Source organism: Stigmatopora nigra, chromosome 18 (assembly GCF_051989575.1).
Source record: "Stigmatopora nigra isolate UIUO_SnigA chromosome 18, RoL_Snig_1.1, whole genome shotgun sequence".
Classification (NCBI taxonomy): Eukaryota; Metazoa; Chordata; class Actinopteri; order Syngnathiformes; family Syngnathidae; genus Stigmatopora; species Stigmatopora nigra.
The window spans coordinates 9,329,277-9,351,932 of NC_135525.1; the positions used below are offsets into that span (position 1 = coordinate 9,329,277).

Sequence of the window (22,656 nt, forward strand, 5' to 3'; positions counted from 1 at the left end):
TGCTGCACTAGAGAGAAGCAGATAACAAAATGGATTCCCTGAAGAAGACACTTATTCCTAAAATGTCCGAATTCAAAACATCCCACACAGTCATTACTTTAACATTAATACCAGCTAACGCAAATCTGCTTATATCTTTACTTTTTTACTCACGAGCTTGTCACTAATGGCCATAAATACGTAATTTCTAATTCCCACTGAACTCACATAGTTAATGATCATTAAAAATGATCTTAACTCATTGGCTGCCATTGACAGTGATGCATGTCTTATCCCTTTTAAGTGGGAGAGGCTGATAAGTAAGACTCCCACAGTCAGTGGCAATCAAAGGGTTAATTAGATTTTTGGGGTTAGAAAAGGTGATTGTCCACTTTTCCCATGATGCAACAGCAAGACGGACCACACATTAACACGCCATCACCCCCCGCACCACCACCCCCGAACCCCATCTGCTGGCCCAGCTCAAAGTACCAGTGAAGGAATTCACTGTGCCTCTGCCGAATTTCCCGAATAACACGCCATCTTATCCGGGTATTCTACCATTGTGTGTGGTGAGTGTGTGTCTATTCACAAGGGGCCAAGTGGAGCGATGAAGTTTGCCATTGTCGCCCAGTGTGGGTGTTTTTCAAACTCTCTGGCATCATCTGTGAGTTAGTGTTCTCTGTGTTGCTGCCCAGTGTGCCCACTGTCCTTCCCACAATGCCCCATTCAGGCCTCGGGGCTACTCTCCGCCGCTTTTCCGTCTTTTTTGTCCCCTCGTAGGAGGAGGGGGGCTTTAATCATCGTCAAATTTTTGTCAAATACTTCTGATGTCATCTTTTATTTGGGTCTTGGTCCCCGACTCTCTCCCTTTTCCGTCTCTCTCTCTAACTCTCTCTGTGAGCTCCCCAACACAAAAGACAAGGGGAGGCCGCCACAGGACCCCAGTGTATGCCGGTTGCCAAGGGAGACGGGGAGACAGTGTCGGGTCTTTAAACTGCTCGCCGAGGGGTGTGTGGAGTTTCTTTGGGGGGCTTATTTACATGGGAAGAGGACAAGGGTGAGAGCGAGGATTGGAGGCTTGAAATACAACTTTTTTTTTTCTTCTCTTCCCCTGCCGAGCCTGCTGAAATCATTCCGCCGCATCAAATATTTACCGAGCGGAGGAAATGTAGAGCTGTTCATTATGTGGCCGATGCAAAGCAATCTAAATCAACTTGTCACGCTCACTTTCACACACACACACATTTGGCTGGCTGGCCGGCTCGAGCTGACTGCAGAATACATATGCAGGTCCAATTCTGTGGTGTCATGACGACCCGTTTGAAAGCCAAAGAACAACGACGCAATTTAAACTGAGATTAACTCGGTTGGCTGCCGTTGACGACGGCCAACGTCCGGTCAAAATGGATTGGACGTTTATCATTGTCCATAGCAACAGGTGGGTTAAATCGTTTGTATTTGGAAAAAAAATTATAAAATCAAATTAGTCCTTACTTATTTCTAGGCTCATTATATAGAACAACTAAACTCAGTTCAAATGAACTATGACCACCCGGTCATCTCCTTTTGGGCCTTATTATCATATTCCCCACATTTAAACACAAATAGCCATCATTTAACCTTTGGTCCATAATCAGAGCTGGGAAAATAATGGTGGTTGTTGTTGGGAAATCAATGCAAGGAGAAAGGTCTCCGGGACTTGATTGAAAACAGGAAAGACAGACAAGAGAGAGCCCACACCCATCGGAACACATGCATGAACCCTCACTCTCTCCCTCTCTCCCTAGCCACTCTCACACACCCCCCTACAAAAAAAAGGAGAAAAAAAAGAAAACCTCTCCCTTTACTGCTTATCTTCCTGTCCAGAGGACTGTCAGCAGCGGTCACATTATGTTCTTTCTCTCTCAGTGATCAGGGGAGGGGGCCAAGCAGGCTCAACTCCAAGCCTGAAGTTCAATATCAAGCCCCCCGCTTCCCCCCCGGCAGCCCCCTCGCCCCAACAAAAACTCCACAATGAAAGCAGGAAGGGCAGGCAGAGGACGAATGAGCCACCCATGGCTGCATTCACCGTGGAAAACGCTGTGTTGTTGTTTAACGTGGGGATTTAAAGGGAAACTTTGTTTTGGAGCGGGCGTGATGTGACTATTTTGATTTTTTTTGTTGTTGTTGTGGGTCTTAGCATGGCATGCCAAGATGGCCCCCCTCTTGAAAGAGCTTAGTTTCTTCATTCCTCTTTTTCAGGGCTTTCCCATAGCCCCAAAAGTCATTCCGTTTTATGGTGGAACACTTAGTTGAAAAGTCTCCAGATACGTGAAGTCTTCAGAATCAAAACTTTAAAACTCACTTTCACAAGCTCAAAATGAGCTAGAAACAATGAAAATAAGGTGTTAGCATGAACTATAGGAAACTAATATTATCTTTTACAATGTAAAATGTCACGTTAACTAAACATTGTCCCTAAAAACTAATTTACACGTGCTAAAAACGAGTTATAGAAATACTAACAACTACACAAGCTAGCATGATTATTAGGAAATAAATTTAAACTGCCTCATTGACTAAACATACCAATTTTCATTAGTTTATATGGTTGAAGAAACACGCTAAATGTAGCTAATTTTTTCCTAAATACGCCCACCGAAGAAGTACTAAAAGCAACTTATGCTAGCACAATGAATAGGAAATGAATATTTTCCCTTTAAAATGTAAACGGTCGACTAAACAGAGCAGTTTGTGTCATTGAAGTTTAATGCTAACGTTAGCTAGCTTTTCCCTGAAAGGTCATAGGTGCCTTGCATTGGTCAGAAATGACACACACACAATACATCCTCCCATTTCTTTCAAATATGTTATTGTGGGAGTTTCACTATTTGGTGATCCACCGCAGATGTTTGAGCGCTAGCTTTGCGCAATCATTTTCCCTTCTATATTCCCCTGACATTTAGCCTATCGCTCCCACCTATTTTCCTCGCGAATTGGGTGTGTTTTCTCCTCTTATTGCACAAATATGTGTACTAATGCTCTCTTCAAGTGGGAGAGAGGATGGAGAGAAGACAGAGAAAAAAAGGGGGAAGTGGGACGGAACATCTCATGGCCTTTTCCCCGCATTTCATCTCAATGGGTGTGTGTGGCGTTCTTTTTTTGTTTTTCTGTGTGAAAAGCCCTTGTTTTTACCGATTAGTATGCAGATAGGAAGCCAATTTGCATAATTAAAGAGAGAGTGAGAGAAGCGACAAAGTTGGTTAGTTTTTACATCAGATTTTAATGACGAAGTTACTCCCTCTCACAAGGTTATTCAACGTTTTTTTTTAACTCAACTTCAACAAAAAGCATACAGACAGATACAATTAAAATGGTTAAACACAGAAAAGTTTAGTACAGCCTATACAGTGGCCGCTTTAGGGCAGATTAATGTGGAACGACATTGTTATTAGTCAATAAAATGAGTTAAAAATAATAGTAATAAAGGCACGAGAGGCGTGGTCGGCCTTCTGGTTAACACACAAAATATCGCCAGTATTTTAGGGCACACTTGTATAGATAGATAGATGTAGTAAGGCATCATCTGAAAAGGTCATTTAATGTATAAAATAGCATAGGAAAAAATACATACAAACTCGTCACAGGTGTTGTTTTGTAGCGAGGCTTCGCTTGGCTTGTTGCGTGTGCTCGTTTGGAAATATTACAAGAAAAATATAGAGCAGTTAATACTGGTTCGGCACTTGGATTGGGTAGTAGAAAGGTCATTGGTGAGAAAAAAATATGGAATAATGTTGATTTTTTTGCATGTTCTTAAAGGCACTTTTTTTTCCAGTTTTGCATTAATTTCCAAACTAAAATATTGTGACAAGAAATGTTTGCAGTATACTTTTGCTATATCAAATTAGCTTCAATTAGCAATAGCCTATTGAACCTAATAGTCAAATTTGTATTGCTATTAATGTAATATACTCTATTGCTAGTTATGTTTTTGTCTCTTCTGTATGCATTTTTTTGGTAGCTTGACTCATAGTACGGAAATACGGTACTTAAGAGCTAGCAAAAAATTCAATAAGGCACGGTTTAAAATGTCAAAAATCAAGAATTTCCCCTTTTTGGCGTTGCCAAGTACTCAAAGAAGGCTTGATAAAATGGAATCAAATCAAATTATGTATATAGATTGACATGAGGGGGGTCGTTATTGGCACAGGAGGACAAACCCAACTCTGAGGCAGTTGGACTACAATTAGCGTCTTGAGTAGTTGAGTTAGAAACAAGAATGGTAATTATTGCGTACGCAGGAGCCCTTCGGGGAGCCTCACAATGGCGGCCGTGATATGTGAGGGGAAGGCACGTGGGCTAAAAAGTTCGATGGCGGCGGTCCCTGCAGGGTTATCGCCCGCCGCCGCCGAGGCCGTTGTCCGCTGCTGGTTAGACGGAAGGGTCGCTTCCCGGCGCCGGCTTCTGGTTGGCTGAGCCGGGGGGTAGGGGGGCAAGGGGGGGGGAGATGGGTTTTGGGGCTGGGGCCAATGAGACGGGTCGAGCGGGGACGTGGGGTTCGGGGACGGAGGGGGGCATCAGTGGGTGGAAAAGGTATCATGGGTTAGTTGCCGTGGCAGCTAGAGTTAGACGGGACACAGACAGACCAGGAAAGGAAACGGAACAAAAAAAAAAGAGAGAGAAAGAGGGCACACAGAAGGGGGACATAAAAGAAAAACAAAAGATAGAAAAGAGATTAGTTTCAGCTAGTGGCGTCAGGATGACAACAAGGCAGATTTTTTTTTTTTTGGTTGAAATTCCTATAGTGGTTGCACACGGCGCGAGGGGCGGATGCTTGGCTGCCCCCAGCGTCATGTGACCACCGCGACCATGCTAACAGACGGTGAAACCATGAAGCGGTGGAGGCGTCGCTGTGGTTAGCCAAAAGTGCGTCAATTGTTGGGGAATAGGCAATGTTATTCTTCAAAAAGGATGTTAATGATGCTAATTTTTGGTGCTATTTTTGAAAAAGACAACAATATTGAAGTCTTTCTGCCCCCCAAAAATGTCTTTTCTGGTGAAAATACATTTTGCATCCACCCGCCAATTGTCTATTAAGGCAAAAAAAAAATGCATAACAACAACATTATATTTGGGATGTACATTAAGGGGCGTGGCCATGTGCACTTTGGGTAACCACCAACATGGTTTCATGTGCATAAGTGAGAGCGTGACCCTCTCGTTGTAAAGCTGCTAGATCTCCAAGTGAGTCTTACTGATTATTATTATGAATTACACTTTTCTCCATTGGCTAGGAAGTATTAGCAGAGCGGCTAATGGCTACGGTGAGCAGAGAGGTGCCGTAGTAAGAGACAGCGATGAAAGGTTAAAAAAAGATGGAGATTTGTTGTTTTTTTTTTGGCTAGAGAAAGCAAATTCAACGTTGACAGTCTAAACTACAAGAATTTAGAGTCTTAAAGTTGTCTTTGGAAGATTTATTTTGTTCTCAATAGTCGTCTTTATTGCCTTTTAGTGTTTTTTTGTTTGTTTGTTTGTTTTGTACAACAGGAGCACCACTGCTCACACACAAACATATTGCAGCTAGCTAGTCCATGTTCTATATTGCATAAAAACAATCATGAGGCCTGTGCATTGAGAAGGTCACCTCATCTTCAAAAAAACAAGCATAAAATTTAAAAATAAAACAAAAAAACACACACACAAAAGCAACAAACGCCGCCTTCCAGGGAACAGTAGGAGCTACACACTCGGAATAGAAGTTTTACATGGAGACACTTCATCTATAAAAAGCATACGGTAAAAATGAAAATATACAAACTAAAAAATAAACAAAACGAAGAAAAAAAAACCTACAAATACTTTCAAGCGATTTTGTTCCATTAGCTTCATATAAGCACTTTAAAATCCCTATATACAAATGTATTTTTGTCTTTTTTTTTCTTCTTGCAGCTAAATACATGGCAACAGCACCACTCTGGCTAGGAAATAGAATATGAAAGATGTAAACAGTCCCAATGATAAAGTCCAGTGGGCGACTGATAAGACCACAAACAACAATATTTCATACAAAAAAAAAGAAAAAGGGCTCCGAACACAGACTTCAGTAGTCATCACGCTGTGTTTTTTTAGTAGTAAAATGAGATTTAAGTGGCGTGTAGTCATCGGGCACAACACTTTGATCAATCACAAACAAAGTGCGGGAACGTGTGGAATGAAATCAGGCATAAATTACAAAAAAAAAGTTCCCGTAGGACGTCCTGGGTGGAAAAAAAATATAAACAAACAAACAAAAAAAAACGAGTCACGAGTGCGGGAGTCACATGAACGGAGCCATCCACTCTAATTGAGAGAATCGGCTCATATTATCGAACGAGAGCTAACCAACCGCGACTCTGCCTTTTTCTCCTCCCTGTTGACATGGCTCCTCCCCCAAACGTTACTTAAACTGCAACAACTTTTTCACATTTTTACACCCATCCGGGCATGCCATGCTAAGACGCACATACAAATACTGGTCCCTTGTCTGCATGCACACACACTAACACACACATACACAAAAAGTGTCTGGTAAGCTAACTAACCTCTGTCTGTGGTCACTACCCTTTGGTAAGGATGGATTCTCTTGTCTTGGCGGCGTACCTTAGAGGTCATGGCACCTGCTAACAGGCGCGACCACGTTGGCCAAAACAGAACACAGAAGGTTACTCATCAGCAAAGACACACCGGACGACGTGAGCCGCCACTTTCGGGAGATTTGAAGACGTGCATAAGACCGAGGGTGCTGGCTTGGGCATGGGGGGGCGGGGTTTTGGGGCTAGATTTTAACCCTCCTGTTATGCTGTGAGTCCTTTTTAAGCCCGTTTTAGTGCTCTTATTAGGTTGGTCAATTTGAATATCACTAACTAGAGTTCCCTTTTTTTATCTTCAAAATAAAGAAGTTATTTGATGTTTTTAATTGTGTCGATTTGTTTAAAGTAGGTCACATTTTCCCTTCAATGATATTATAGGAAACAGTCCCAACCATAGGGTTTCTTGGCTTCAATAAAATTGATTTAAATGTAATATAAAAGAAAAAAAATGATGTAGCCCTTTGAATTCATTTAAATAAGACTATTTTTTAAACATGATTTGCATTGTATTTTCATGATTAAACCTTAAATAGGCACTTAAATATTTTAAATTCAGGTTTTTTCCCCAAATAACTACCCTCCCATAATGCTATATTAAAAAGGGGAGAGCAAAATGACTTTTTTTTTTCTGGCAAATATATTCTTATTAATCGCTATATTTCACATATACAAAAATGCCTTGTTTCACCTCAATTTAAATCAACATCATAAGTGATAAGTCTGTACATAACAGGAGGGTTAAGCACTTTAAAGAGGACAGAATCTTGTTGTGTTGTGGTCTTCTGTTCTCTAAATATTATTCCAAACCACTACTCTCTATTTTTTTAAAAAAGCATTGCTAATAGCTTCAAAAACACGCTTATGAGGCACTGGAATCTTAAAAATAGCTTCATTTTTTTAACCATATATTAAATCACAAAATGTCCGCGCTAGAACATCTACACTAGAAAAAATGTGTTAAAATTACAAGCGGAACTATCTCTTAAAAAAAAAAAAAAGAAGTTAGAATTAGAATTAAAAGGCATCACACCACCACGCTAGTCATCTACGAGAAGAAGCCTTGGACACTCGACTGTAGCGCGAGGAATGTGTCAGCTGTGTGCCTTAGCTTGCTAGCATACGGTAAGTATTTGGGAGGGGTTCGGTTCTTAAAGGGGGGGGGGGGGGCTTTTAAAAAGGGGAAGGGGCGGGGTCTCTGCAAGCCAGTCCGTGTGCGCTAAGACGGAGCGCTAATCGCTTAGCCTTTGGTTGGGAAAGCCATACCTGCGAAAACACAGGACGAAGGGACTATTAACCCGACAGTGAGCCTATGCATGCCGGACTACGCTTGGACGGATGCATTACGAGAGCTGGATGCCGACGGCAGGGGGTGTCCAATTGGTTTTAATCGGGAGGGCGGGACTTGTGTTTCAGTGCGGTTGACGTGCGCTGTCTTGACTGCTATTGGCTAGCAATTTGGTGACAATCAATCAATGTACTCAATCAATAGCACTGAAACGTGTGTCCGTGTATTTTTTTTGAGTTTTGTCGCCTTTTAGAAAGCCAAGCATGAAGGTCTCACAATACATCCATTGTCCACTTAAGAAGATGATGCCCCGGAGCGAATATTTACCTAATACGCCGGTCGAGTCGATGGGGTATTCCAATATGGATGGCGTCAGTGTGTAAGGGTACTCGTAAGGCGTGTAGATGATCCCCGACTCGGGTCCTTGCTGCATCAGTGCCGGGTGCGGGTTGCCGCCCGGCACCAGGGCCGAGCTTTGGATCTGACGGATCAGGGGCATGATGGTGGGCGCCGTGACGGGGGCCGGGTTGCGCAGGCTCGGCGGCAGGACGGGCGTGGGGCCGGCGATGATGCGAGGGGCCTGCGCCGTGCCCAACGGGAACCCCACGGCGGCTGCCATGGGACAAACGCGCACACATGCACAAGGCACACCGTGATTGGGTGGGCGCAAGGAATACACAATGGACAGGCGGCCAAGAAGGGACAAACAGTCTATGTTACGAGGAACAGAGGCATTGTTTGTATACACAGTGGTCTCCTGTGCAAAGACCCCCCCCCCCCCCCCCCCCCCGCCATTCTGTATTGTGATCCTTACGTGTCTTGACATTGGCGTCTCTGTAGGTTCCGTTGAGGATGGCCAGCTCCATCAGCTGCATTTTCTTCAAGTTGTCCTCGCCTTCAGCCTACACAAACAGGCATGCCATTAATGTTGAGGTCAAGAAAATGCCAGCAAATATAAGTAACTCATAGCAATGAATGTTGTTATTTATATTAGTCAAATGCTGGGGAAGGTTAGCTTCTAACACACCAAGTCTTTGGATTGTCACCAACTTTTTTTTTTGTGTGTGTAATCTGCTCCTCGAAGGAACTCCGGAACACAATTGAACATCCCATAAGGAGAAAAGCTAACAGCAAACACTTGTCACGTGCCCCGACGGTGTCGTTAGTCAAACATTCCGTCATCGTCGGAGACTGCGAACGTCCAAACGCGCCACCGCCCCCGTCTGTGCTATTTAGTGTCCGTAGCTCCAGTTACCGGCCGCTCAGAAGTCCGGCTGATTTACGGTTTCAAGGTGAAGTGGCAAGTTTCATCGTGCGCTAACATAGAATCAACAGGTGTGCTTGACCTTCACCTTAACGGTTTGACTACTACAAAATTCCTGTCGCCCTTTTTGTTCCATCCGATTTCTCCCACGTGATTTCACAATATACGCACTATTTTCCCCATTTGAAGGGAGGGCGGGATGCGTGTAGGTGGTGCCGGAGAATGCCAGCGATGCAGAGGAGTCCAATCGAAACGCTCCCTTGTGCACGGACAACAACAACAGGGGAAAGGAGAAGAAAAAAAAGGGAATATTGTAGCCGGTCGTTGGGAATGAAGTGAGTTGTGAACAAATGAAAGGAGTGATGGAGTGGGGAGGACGAGTGAACAGACTCGCCATTCATTCGTGCGGCCTTTCAAACAAGCCGGCGTTGCCGTGGCAACCCCTTTTTGTGCGTCTTCCCTAATTACCCTAACCCCTTACACACATACCCACACTTTTTGGAGCGCCCTCCGCCTTCCCCCCCCTCTTGCTCCGTGCATACCAAAATCCCCGTTTCTTTTGGGGTACTCACGGCGGGGACGAGCAGTTTCTTGACCTCGGTGATGGCTCGCTGCAGTTTGATCTTGGCGCGGTTGTGCGTGTCCTCCACCGTGATCAGGACGTGGAGGTCCTCGCTCAGGTGTTCCCAGTTGGGCTTGCCTCGGTTCATCTCCTCCTAGATGGGGAAGGGGATCAACTATTAGTAGTGTTGAAGAGGACCTGGCAAAATGTACGTCCTTGTATTGATGCTTGGCCCCACCCGTACATTCTGGGCCATATGCTTCTGATTGGGGCTCGTTTGTTTGAATTGTGAGAGCCAACAAGTTTGTCAAAATATGCGGCCTGGAATTGGTCCAAAAAGTGTGTTTGAAAATCCCCCAAAACATTTTAAAGCACAGATTTTTTTTATAAGTTTTCCCAGTACTCGGATATTAGTATTTTCAGTCTTATTTCTCTTTTTGGAAGATAAGCTTCTTAAAAAGGTTAACTCAGAAAATGGAGAAATAAAGTTAAAAATAGCTAGAAGTAACCAACTTCCTATTATAGAATTAGAGTGGTCAATTGAACATATTTCCTATGACATTTTGCAATTTATCCAGTAACTAATGACTATTTATGGGAAACAGGAGTTTTTCATCAACTAATCACCTGTTAGTCATGAGTTATTGAAGTCACTAAACTTTCCCGACAGTTCACAATTGTTGCATTACAATTTACAGTCAAGAATATCAATAATAGCGGTTCACCATTAGCATTAATGAAGCTAACTGGTACGTTTTGCCACAAAAGAGTTAACCTATAAGTGACTGATGATGGTTAAAAATGCATCAAAATTTAGCTGTTTCGAGCCTACCTATTAACTTTATAACTTTATATAATAAAGCATAAACCCCCTATTGAAATCTTCCAATCGCAATCTTGCTAGCCGTAAGCGTTAGCATTAGCCCGAGTCATTGATCCCACCCAGAGACAAGGATCATGACCAATTTGAACATCTCTCCACTAGTTCATATTTAATCACTCCCCGAAAAAGTAATAGGAGATGAATATTTGATGCGACCGCACGCTGGCGGAAAGCAAAGTTACGAAAGAGTCCGCAGTGTGGGGCGAGCGCGCGGGGGTGAAGAGACGGCCCGCTCGGCGAATGTTTTGTCAAGTGAGATGTATCGTTTTGAAGAGCACTAAAAGTCAACATCTTTCTCTCGCCCCCCCCCCCCCCCCCCCTCCCACTGTGTCTCTGTTTTCCTTCCTCTGTGTGTGCGTCCATCTCGGAGGGCGTGCGGGGTGGGGAATGTTCTAGAGAAAAGGGGAGAGAGAGAGAGAGAGAGAGAGAGAGAGAGAGAGAGAGAGAACAGGAGAGGTGGTGGTGGTGATGGGTGGGGGGGTTCAGATGGAATGCTGGACTTGCTCCACCTGCCGTTTGTAAAGCTGGAGCCGTCCAACGGGAGGAGACACCAGGGGAGAAGAAGGAAAGACAGATGGACGTAGCAGCGGGACATGGAGAGAGACAAAGTGGAAACACATTCTGGGTGGTGGACATTCAATAGGTAGATGGAAAGGGACATTTCAGTTGACACTTTTCTAACTTGAATCGATTGCGCAATGTCGACTTGTGCTGTCTGGATGGAAAAGGAGTCATGGCCATTTGTTGGAGCGCGTTGAAGGGACAGCATTTCCTGTGAAAACAGGAAGCGAGACTTTGCTTGTCCGCGATTGATCTGTCATCTTTGAAGTCCTTTTGTGGGGGTTGTCAGATCATTCGCATTGACGTTGCTAACAATTGAGGAGAGAAAAAAGGGGGCGCTTTTCCTGGATAAGTGACTCCTTTGAAAGTTGACCAAGAAAAACAACTTACCAATCAAGTTTTTAAATCAAGACCAGAATCAAGATTCATCCTCCACTAACTTCAGACCTACATGGCAGACAAGCTATCTTGTCACCCACTGCGCTGCCTTACTAATGAATTCTGTCTCCGCAATAAACTGGCAGCTCTCTTCTTAACCCCTCGACTGCTATTTTACTTAAACATTACGAGATGCTACCAAACGTGAATCCTCCCTCCATTGACTGTCTAATCTAATCTTAAGCGACACTTGACAACTGAAGGGGGCGCTCTGGAGCCCAAGCACTCTTTAATAGGCTAGCGGGTCTTTCAGTCAAGGCCATAAAACAAGATCTCTAAATGACCCCAGAGAGTCCATTAAAGAGCGCGGCGTACCTTCTTCTTGTCCCGCATGGAGCCTTTCCCGCGCACCATGATCTTGCAGCCCGTCTCCGCCTCCAGCTGCTTGGCCGTGAGTCCGCGCGGTCCCAGGATCCTCCCGACAAAGTTGAACTGCGGTAAAAGATAAAAAAGAATATCACAGGGGGTCGACGTAACCACACGGCTCCATTTGCGATCGGCTCGTGTGATGTATTTACGTTACCGGGTTGGACTAAAATAGATGTCGCTTGGCGGCATGAGTGGACGGCGGCGACACTCGCTTAACCTTATCTGTCACGGAGACTGAGTGATTAACAAGACAGCTGGGGGCACGTAAGCGTCACCCCCCGAACGCCGTTCTTTCTCGGTTAGCTACGCGTCGATGAAGGACTCCTCTAAATTTAACCTTGATCTCAAACGTTCGCCCCGCCGTCATGTGAGTGAGGACAGCTTGTCATTGTGTTGGCTGATTGGCGAGATGATGTGTGGTTGATGGCGGAGGGGAGGTGAAGGGTAGGGGAGGAAAACACAAACAATAATAAAAAAAAAGTGGGAGGGGAAAAAAAAAAAAAAAATCATGTGAGCCTTTCAATCTGGATCAACGCAACTCATATTGAAGTACTTAACTGTACTTGGCAGAGTCCGGGAGGATGTACCGGATGCAAGTGTGCTCCATTGGGCCTTATATTTAGGGCAGGGGAAAGATTTAAGACACTTTTTTAAAGAGCCTATTAAGATGGAATGAGGCATCAGGCTAATTAAATTGACATGCCTGATCTGCAGTGATCAATTTGGAAACTTAATATACTGCCATTTAATCCCCCCCCGAACTGATCATAATTAAAAATGACCAGCTTTTGGTAACTGTTTACTTTTTATGAGGGCAATGACTATTCAATTGTTAATATTAGGATTATATTGGGAAATACACAATAATTCAGGAATTTTGATTTAAAAATGCCATTCAATTTAAGCCAAGAGTAACTTTGCCAACTATCTTAAAACTTTTAATTTCCCATAAACTGATTTTGATTCTCCAAAAATCCCTCGGTGTCCACTTTTAAATGACATTGACAGGTCTATTGAACTTTTTGCCCTTTCTCGAGATTAAAAAAAGGGGACCAGGCCGAAAAGTAAACAGCTGGGCAGAAGGGGTTGAGAGGTCAGACACTAGCCCCGCCCGCCTCACTCACGTCGGGATATTCTTTGACCGGCACGAAGAGCTTCTCTTGCAACTGAGCCACTGGACCGACGGCTTCTGGTAGTTCCTCCATGTCGCGGCCATTGAACATGCCTCCGTTGACCGTGTCGTTGTACATGTCCTTGCGTACTCGCCCGATTTCTGCATGACAAGAGAGAAGAAATTGAGACACGGCTACCGATTTCTCTGTCTATGTTGACATACGCGTCTCCCTCCTGGCCCAGTAAATACAGTCGGGAGGTCAGAGTGACCCAATAATGAAAAGGGATGGCAAGGATGGCTCATTTCGAAAACATGCGCACAAGAGCTAAAACATTGTCATGCTTGTGATGTTTGTTTAGGCGCGACCCGGCGGCCCGCCGTGCCTCAGTAATGACACTCAGGCGCAATAATAAGTGCTTACGTGCCGAGCCCGACGGCCGCCTGGAGGCTCAAATATGGTCTGACCTCAGCGGGCTGGGTGGCTGGCTACGAGCCCTTAACAACCTGTTGTGACCCTCAACTTTGGGGTCACGGCAACACTTTGCCATGGGATAGTGAGAGGTTAGCACCAAAACCATTATCTTAGCATTAGCTTTACGTATAGCACGTGTTTTACCTACACTGAAATGGACTAAAGCAGGGATAGTTTGGCTGGCGGGCTAAATTATTTTTGGCCCAAAAAACGTTTGCCCCTGTCAAAAATAATAACAATAATAATAAATCATAGCATTTAATTCTGTACATACAGTATGAATGAACTACAATGTACCTGTCAGTTAGAACAACCCCGCAGGCTGGTTCAGACCACTTAGCGGGCTACCTTCAGCCCCCGGGGTCGCATGTTAGAGACCTCTGGGCTGAAGGGTGTTGAGGCTGGCATTTGTTAGATTCGGGCGCCAGTCCACATAACTCAGGCTAAGCCAGAACACGGCGAACGTGGGCCACTTTGATTCTAAACGCGGCTGTCACGCTATCATGTGGTCTGAGATAGACAGAGAGTCTCAGCCTGTGTGTTTATCTCTTTCACTTCCTTTGACAGCGATAGACTTCAAAATGGACTGGACATCAATCACCAACACTGGCGGCCAATAAGTTCATTTATGAAATACCATTAAAAAAGTTACCAAAGTAAAGTGGTACTTTATCAGTTTCCTCTAAGTGGTATAAATCAAATTAGCAAACTAGTGTCATACCGATATTGTAAAACAACATGCCAATGTACTCTTTGAGATCTACTTTCCAACTCAAGATGGCCGCCAGCTAAACATATCACCACAAAAAGTAGCGATTGGCACCATTCCAAGATGACAATAGTTGTCCAATTGTGTGGTGTCTATTGGGTTTCTGCTGTAAATTAAAATGACTTTATCAATAGTTGACGTCCAATCCATTTGAAGTGGGAGGTTGAAAGGTCAATGATGAGACGTCCAGTCATCTTTTTGCTGGGAATTTGAAGGGGTTTATCACAAGTAGACGACCAATCTAGCAGAAGTGGGAGGATTGCATCAAATGAAAGTTTGTGCATTTACTGCCAGACCTCTTAATTCAAATGAATTGGACACCCAACACCATCCAATAAGTTAAGGAGAGCCATTTTAACAATTACTTTACATTCACTCAAACATTTTTCTTCTCAAAATGTGGCATCGGCATAGTGCATATTGGCATCGGTGTAACACAAGTAGAATATTGATGCAACACTAGTCAACACAATTAAATTTTGAAGCATATACATAGAATTAAGAACACGCCTCCATTCAAGTCTGGAGCGGGAAGCTTTAAAAAAAATGGCATTCTGACATAATTGGAATGATGTGATTATCGGAGTATCAGACAGGAGGAATGGAACAAGTCACCCAGGGACATGTGTCGTTCCTGTGCAGGGATGGGCTGCATCACTCCCACCATAAGCCTTCGCATTAGGTCACTGGCAAAGACTAACAACTGTCTGTTTGTTCCCATCACCAACTCACACACTCATACACACACTCATTCAGTCACTCTGCGCGTCTGCATGAGTAGATGATAAAGCAAAGTTAAAGTTGCATTAGATGACAATTTTTTAACATACTGTGTGGCTTTTTAAAAGTTGTACCCCGAGCCCAAGCACCTTACCTTCATCTAGCAGCCGCTCCAGATGCGTAAAGATCCCGCTGAAGTTGGGCAGTGAACTCATCACCTTCCGGTCGTTCATCAGCTGCATTAAATAGTCCGGGTTGGACTTGGGTCTCTCCTTCACCTCTGTCTCCCCGACCATGGTTGGAACGTCGACACAAAATAAGTCGTGTGGAATTCAATATAAACAAACAAATATACTGGATCGGAGGGGGGCGGCTAAAACACCCAAAACGACACAAAAAGTCCCCAGGTGGAGCGATGCCACGACCCCACCGTCTTCTTAGCCGACGAGCGAGTCTCTCGAACGGCTACTCTTCAAATCACAGCCGCCCCCCCTCCCCGACTCGGTGCCGAGCCCGACTCGTCTCCGGATGATGCGAGCCCCTCCTCGACCACCTCCGACGACTCAAAAGTTGTAATTTTTTTTCCAAGGGAAAGGGGAGGGGGAGAAAAAAAGTTTCCCTAAAGAGTTGTTGGGAGTGGGCCACAAACAAGTTGGTGGCGGCGGAGGTGTCGCGGTACCGGGCTCGCTATCATATGATTACAGTAGTGCGGGTGAGCACGAGTGGGGCTCGGGGGAGCGCGCCGCGCGTCACCGCCAACGCCTTAGGGGAGGAGGCTCGTGCTCGTCTCCATTGAATAGTACAGCCTACTCACCCCCCCCCCCCCCCCCACCCCCCAATTGTGGCGTCGTACACGCGCAGTCACAATAAAACATGTAATAAATAACCGAACAATAAAATACGGAATACATAACCGAAATAAACGTGAAGGCATGCCCATCTGTTACCTTACCTCAAATGTCCATTTTGACCCGGGAGTCGCAAACTTGTGCCTCTAGCCATGGTGGTGCTAATTTTGCTATGCTAGTTAGCCTAGATTAGCATTTGTGCACGGTGGTATTTTTGCCACTTGAAAGCTTGTCTTCTTCTGGAATTTAGTAAAATGTATCTTATATTTTCATAATTATTCGGTTATTGACTTAAATTATACTTTTTCCGTGTATAAAGAGTAAAATAGTATTGAGTTCGTCAAATGGACTTTACTTTGATTTAAAGCAAAGCATTATGGGTACCCAGTGAATTTGCACACGTTTTTTTTTATTGAAAGGAAACGGAACTGCTAATCAAAATAATTAAGTTTTTTTATAAGTGTTTCTTTGTTTATAAAATCTACGTTTCCATTTCAAAGAAATTGACAAGACATTATTCATAAAGTTTAGAAAAAATGCAATTTCAAAGTTTTTTTTAATTCGTTTATCATGACATGGCCTAAGCATTAGCTAACCATTGGAAGACTGAACTGGTTGCTAGACAATCCCAGGGCACATGAGAAAAAACGCTAATAAACTGCTATCAAGATCACACATGGACAACTTAGTCTTTAAAAAAACAAAAATGTATTAACACAAAGTTTATCCAAGCATTCAGTTTGTCACATTGTCACTCTCATAAGTCATAAAGCCCAAGTTTCATCTTCTGTTTTCCTTCCAGTGCCGTCCGGCCCGCCCCGGCGCCCCGCGGTGGTACGACCAGGTGGACGCTTTGCTGAACTAACAAGCCGTCGCAAAGTGTGCGCTTGTTCTCGCTGGGTGGCTGCCTGAAATGTCAGCGCAGAAGGAACAGATAGGTGCGAGAGTCTAAACATAACCTTCTGTAAATCACGCACGCATGCACGCACGTAGGTGAGACAATATGTGTGTGCGGGCAGAGAGAGGTGGGATGCGCCCCCACCCTCTATATCCATGTGTGAATTGTGACGGGGCAGCATGGTAATGGCTGGTCAGCTGGTATGGCGAGTATTCAGGGCGGGGGCTGTGCATTGTCCTCTCATGGCTCCCCAACAATGCCCCTGTGAGCAGCTCGCCACACATCTACCAGTCACGGGCCTCTCGCTCAGCCTCTCCCTGTGCTGCTTTGCTTTCCGTCGGCCATATTTATTCAGCCAGTGCGAGCCGTAAAGTGAGATGCGCCGGTTGTTGTGAGAGCTGCGGTGCCCCTTACCATTTGGGCGAAGGTCAAGCAGCCAGAGACCCCCCACCCCCCACGCTCAACATGCTTCAAATCAAAGCACATGTCATTCACGCCAGCGCTGCCAAGATACATACATACCTCCATTTATATATATGGCGTCACACCATGCACGTGTTGAATAATTTATAGAGCCTAAGCAGTTATGAAAGGCTGTGTTTCAAAAATAATGGCATAACTGATGACATCTTGAAAAAGATTGATTGTCATAGAAAGTTACAAATTCCAAGTACTACTGTATTTCATGAAATTAAATTTGACATACATAAATATGTATATTGTAAATATTTTGACCCCAATGAAGAACATGTGGTGAATGGATGGTTGTTAAAAGTTAGCTGGGATAGGCTCCAGCACCCCCAGTGACCCAAGTGAGGATAAAGCAGTTCAAAAAATGAGATATTTAAATCATAGGAATCTTTGAAATAAGGTGCACAATAGTTCGGTTTATTTTCATGCATAAAGACTTGTGAAAAGACGCCCTCCTGTGGACTAAGTGTGTAACTGACCTGACAGAATCACCATGCAAATGAAGACCATAAAAAAAGGTCAGCGTTAGAAAATCTCCAATATACAAATAAGAGAGTGGAATGATTCAGGAAGAAACACTATACATACGACGTATATTAACTGCTATTATTCTAGATTTAAGATTTTTTATTTGCAATAAATGGACAAAGTCATTGAGACAATTTACATTCCTGCCCTGTTATTGACAGCCTTTATTTCCAGTCCCTTTTACCCTTTTCTATTTATTTATATACTATTTGCCTCTCCATGCTCCACCCTCTTATACATTTGATGTATATGTGCTGGCGGCAGGACATCAAGCGCTCGCTCACCTGGTTGAGGGAGGCTCAGGCTAATCTCCAATCCGATTAGGCTCCTTATCTACTCAGTGCTGCTTTTATGTGATTTGGAGCCAACAGAAATACCGTGCAAAGAAGAGTCAGCCTCGTTCACCCTCACTGCATCGACAAATTGCCATGAGAGTAGACTGTAAACAGCCAGACAATCCAAATGTATTCACTCCAAACACCCTTGTGAGGATAAGCAGTTGGGGAAATGAATGAAAATCCAAATGTAATGCATTCTATTGGGGGAAATAACACACACACAAGTAGTTGTTGAGTTAAAGCATGAGAGAAGTCATCATCCCATGTCTGTGCATGTGAAAGCAGTAAAGAGCATAATTGCCTTGATCCGGTTGTCGACTTAATCGGGAGCCTTGTGGCCCTGGACGCCAAAATTCAAAGTCAAAAGACGACAAGACCAGCATATTTTCTCCCACAAACTCTACACTCATTTTTATTCCTGTTTTCTAAGCGACCCATATACACATTTACATTGAATTTTATGTGTACATATATGTATAAACAAATGACATAATATATATCTTTTTTTTTTACAAAAAGGTTAAATTTTTCTTTTCTACACTATGTACAAAGACCACCATGCCACCCGGTTGTTAAATATACAGAGAGTGAATAAAAGTAAAACTGAGAAACTGGCTTTTCAAGGGAGGAGAAATATTTAGCTGCCAAATCCATTGACGGTGTTCTATTTCGGTGGATAAAAAGAATTCAAAATGGCGCTGGAAAAGGGGGGTTGCACGGTAACCACCATCCCCATCCCAAGCGCTTTGGATTTGAGCTAAATTGCAGATGTCGACACAATTTCAATTAACTACTTACTATAAATGTACAAGGAAGGAGCCAATATAAATGAAAAAAAGAATGATTCATTCCTCCCGGGGTGATAGTGGCGTCCGTTTTTTGGCAGGCGGGTGTCGAGCCGCGAGGTCGCTCGCCGGCTCAGCTGACGGTGGCCACGCCGCCCTCTTCGCCTCCTTCTTCCACTTTGCCGCCTTTGCCCATGGCCTTCATTTTGGCCATGATGTCGGTGAAGGTCTCCTTGACCGTCTTCTCCAAGAGCCAGCCCTCACTTTCGCTCTCGGGGTCTTCGGGGTTAGCCAGAGTGGACAGTGAGCTGTCCACGTATTGCAGGCCCGCCGTCACCGCCACCTGTCACAGGATGGACAAAATGCGCCTTAAAATGACCTCCATTTTGCTTTAAAACTATAACTATATAACTGTATACTAGAAAACATGTAGACAATGAGTTAAAAACATCAAGACCTGGCTAGCTAGCTAGCTAGCTAGCATCCACATACATCCATGTTTTAATGAGTTTTATTTATTATTGTATTTGTATATATTTTACTATGGCTAAAGAAAATGATGAATTAAGACTTGAATGAAAGGATATGCCAGGCATCGTACTGAAGTTATTTTTAGGTTGTTTAGGGAAGAGGAAGGAAACAGGAAACTAGCACAAGCTTACTCAAGTGTTGCTAACACAATTGGGATAAGTTTCTAGCTGGATTTCCTTTTGTGTCCCAAATAAAGTGCACTGTTATTGTATGTGTAAATAAACATATCATATTATGCCATTGACGTTTTAGGGGAGCTGTAGTAGGTTATATTTTGATTGATCTTCATGGTTAAAAATAGTCCCTTTTTTTCCTTTTTTAAATAAAAAATGTGTACTATATGTATAAACTATATATTTATGATATTTCTTGTGTGCTATGGGAGATTTGTAATCAAATATAGCATCATATCATGTAGTGCTACTAGTGGACGCTAGGTGCTTTGTATTCCTGACCTCTAGCATGGTGACCAGCAGCACCAGGAGGCCGATGGTGGTCATCATGCCGCCATAGTAGGACAGGAGAGCATCACGACAACCGCTCCTCCACACGTTGAGCTCCTCGGTGTAGTGGTCGTAGCTGTAGTGCGCCGTGTTGTTGGTCATTTGGTGCTGGATGCACGGTCGCGGCGAGCTCGGGTTACAGCAGCTGAAGGGGACGCCGTCCATCAAGTATTGGCCGTCCACGTTGCTTCCGATGCGGCTGATGGGAAAAAAAATACAAGAATGATGACCAACTTTTGTGGTTTGTCAAGTCAAAAACATTTGTGCACCATTAGCTATGGGAACATTGTTAATTAACCCCAAATAGAATTGAGCCTTAACGACAACAGGACATCCCGCGAAGGTTGACGGTTGTTAGTGGGTCAACGTCAGAAAGGCTTAATCCAGAATCAAACCCAGTTAACCTCTTTGACTGCAATGGAAATGCCACACGTGGGTCACTACGCGCGGGGGCGTCCATTTTGGGGCCTTAAAAGAATCAATTTTTGAAATAAGACAACCCAACAACCACTTTCCCTCCTTATAAGTATATAAATCTTTTTAAAAGTCTCCACAAATGAGCTTTCCAAAGTGCCCCGTGGAGTTGATTGGACGGGACGCTGATGCTTAACGTGATAATCCCCAGGATTTACCATGTCATGATGGGAACACTAAAACAAAGTACAACAACATCAGGTACACGCCTACTTTGTGCCTCTTGCTATCTTTAGTTGTTGTTTATAACAACGTACCATTTTACTGTATTGAAAAAAAGAGAAGAACTATGACCATCATACACATTGACCTTTAACCTTATTTTCCTGACCCAAAATGGCATACCTGGATTTTTATGGAGCATTTTCTACTCAGGGGTCATTGTGACCCACTTTTGATACAAAGTCAGTAGTTTCAATGTGGTTTTTAATGAGCTGATGCCCATAATATATCAGTGTGCTGGTTTGACCCCCCCCCCCCCTGATTGGTTTCTGCTCTTAATCCCACCCTGACCATTCTCTCACTTCCCCCCCACCTAAGTAAATTTGCCTAGTAACCTCCACCCATCCAGCCTCTTTTGAGCATCACCATTTCTGTCCTGCTAATCCTCAAAAAGACGCGGGTGACAAACGCACCTGCTCCGACCTACCTCAATTTACCTGCAGATTACATCCACCTGTGTAACCTGTCATTCAAAATCAAAGGCAAACTGTGAGGCCATATTGTAATAATGCAACATTCAAATTGGAATATTTCAGTAATAAAGCTTTTTTGTGTCTTATTTTTAATGGAATGGGTTGTTGTTTGGTTCTACAACGATGAAGAGAATGACTATATTTAAGAATTTAACCCTTAAGAATCCCTAAATGGGACTTACTCTTTGACCTCTTTAGCGCTGAAATCCAGATAGCGGTTGCTAACCCACTGGATCTCGAACCAATCCCGGTAGTTGTCGTTCCCACAGCATCGGAACTCGATCTGCATGAGGTCCAGCGTCCTCTTCATGTAGCATCGCCCCGGCGTGTCCGTGTCCTTGTAGAAGCGCATTCCATTGCGAAGACCCTCGGCCAATGTGAACTGTAGCGGGATGCGCATAATGAAGCACAGCAAGGCCGTCACCACCAACAAGACGTTGAAAAGCACACAGGCTATCAGGAAATGCTTCAGCATGGGTTTCCACTTGATGAACTTGCTAGGGTCCAGCGAGTCGTAACAGATCTTGCCGCCCAGGGCGTTGATGCCGCACGCCACCAGGCCCACCAGAATGAGCAGATTGGGCAAAAAATGGCTCTCGTTGTTGTCCATCAATTCCGAGCGTTTCCGCAGTTCGATCTTGAAGAAGAGGCCCATGCCGAAGACCAGCACGCCGGCCATGACGGCAAACCAGAAGAGGAACCACACGCTCTGGGCGAGCTTGACCCGCTTTTTTAGATCGAATGTGACCTTTAGTAGAGCCATGGTTGGAGTGGGGAAAATGTCCAAGAAGATTTTTGTAGGTCTTTCTTTTAAAAACTTAGTCCAGGGCTGTGCTTTGATAATCTCTTTTGCTCCTTCAGGAATCCATCAGAGATCCTTCTCTTAGTGCCCTGGTGGAGCCCAAGTATGTTCATTCATTCAAAAGCCGCCCCCATGGTACCCCCCCAAAACATCCAGGTTGAATTGGTTCGCTTGAGTCGCTTTCTTCAGGATTTCTGCAAGCATCCTCATGACTAAAGGCACCAAGTTACAGTGCGTCATGCTAAGCTCCTGTAAGCAGCCTGATCCAATTTGCCAGGAAAAAATCCTCCGGCAGGCACCAGATGAGCCCGATTTGAAGCCGGGGACGGCTGTGGAGGCCCTAATTGGTTTGAGTGATCACGTGTTCATCCCGGTTACCGTGATGCGCGGCTCTAAAGACGACCAGCGTGAAAGTGGCGCCGGTCCAAGAATCGAAGACTGCTAAAGATTTTCGGGGTTAATACCAAGCGGATGACGAACTGCGGGAAGCCGTGAGGACGCCATCGGTAGTACCCGCGTAAACAACAAAACCTTTAAGAATCTTGCACCTTTGCTGGAGACAATTGGTCAACAACATGGATTTTTTTGTGTGTGGGTGGTTGTTTTATTATGTAGTCTTTGGTGAAAGCAGACTGATTACCGATCAGCTTTTACTTTGAAAATATAGGTCCATATGCATAATTAGCAATTTTTATATGCTCATTTAAGATGGGTGTTGTGTGGCATTTTAATACCACATGAGTTTCTCATGTTGAA

At 44.1% G+C, this 22,656-nt stretch overlaps 2 protein-coding genes across 4 annotated transcripts; both read right to left on the bottom strand.

Moving 5' to 3' along the window:
• Positions 1-3,743: 3,743 nt before the first annotated feature.
• qki2 (QKI, KH domain containing, RNA binding 2) lies at positions 3,744-15,772 on the bottom strand. 3 transcript variants are annotated; one of them, XM_077738945.1, is made up of 9 exons: positions 15,182-15,772; positions 13,077-13,225; positions 11,899-12,015; positions 9,712-9,855; positions 8,690-8,777; positions 8,203-8,487; positions 7,854-7,877; positions 6,543-6,620; positions 3,744-4,580 (listed from the first exon to the last, which is right to left on the bottom strand). In XM_077738945.1, the coding sequence occupies exons 1-9, from the start codon at positions 15,321-15,323 to the stop codon at positions 4,558-4,560; spliced, it is 1,050 nt and encodes a 349-aa protein (XP_077595071.1). In that variant the 5' UTR covers positions 15,324-15,772; the 3' UTR covers positions 3,744-4,557. The 3 variants fall into 3 exon arrangements, with proteins under 3 accessions (XP_077595071.1, XP_077595072.1, XP_077595073.1); XM_077738946.1 differs by lacking the exon at positions 7,854-7,877; XM_077738947.1 differs by lacking the exons at positions 3,744-4,580; positions 7,854-7,877 and having other exon boundaries at positions 5,421-7,853; positions 15,182-15,769.
• A 3,202-nt stretch (positions 15,773-18,974) lies between these two features.
• prph2a (peripherin 2a (retinal degeneration, slow)) lies at positions 18,975-22,183 on the bottom strand. Its single transcript, XM_077738584.1, has 3 exons — positions 21,281-22,183; positions 19,882-20,128; positions 18,975-19,238 (listed from the first exon to the last, which is right to left on the bottom strand). The coding sequence occupies exons 1-3, from the start codon at positions 21,859-21,861 to the stop codon at positions 19,029-19,031; spliced, it is 1,038 nt and encodes a 345-aa protein (XP_077594710.1). The 5' UTR covers positions 21,862-22,183; the 3' UTR covers positions 18,975-19,028.
• Positions 22,184-22,656: the final 473 nt, after the last annotated feature.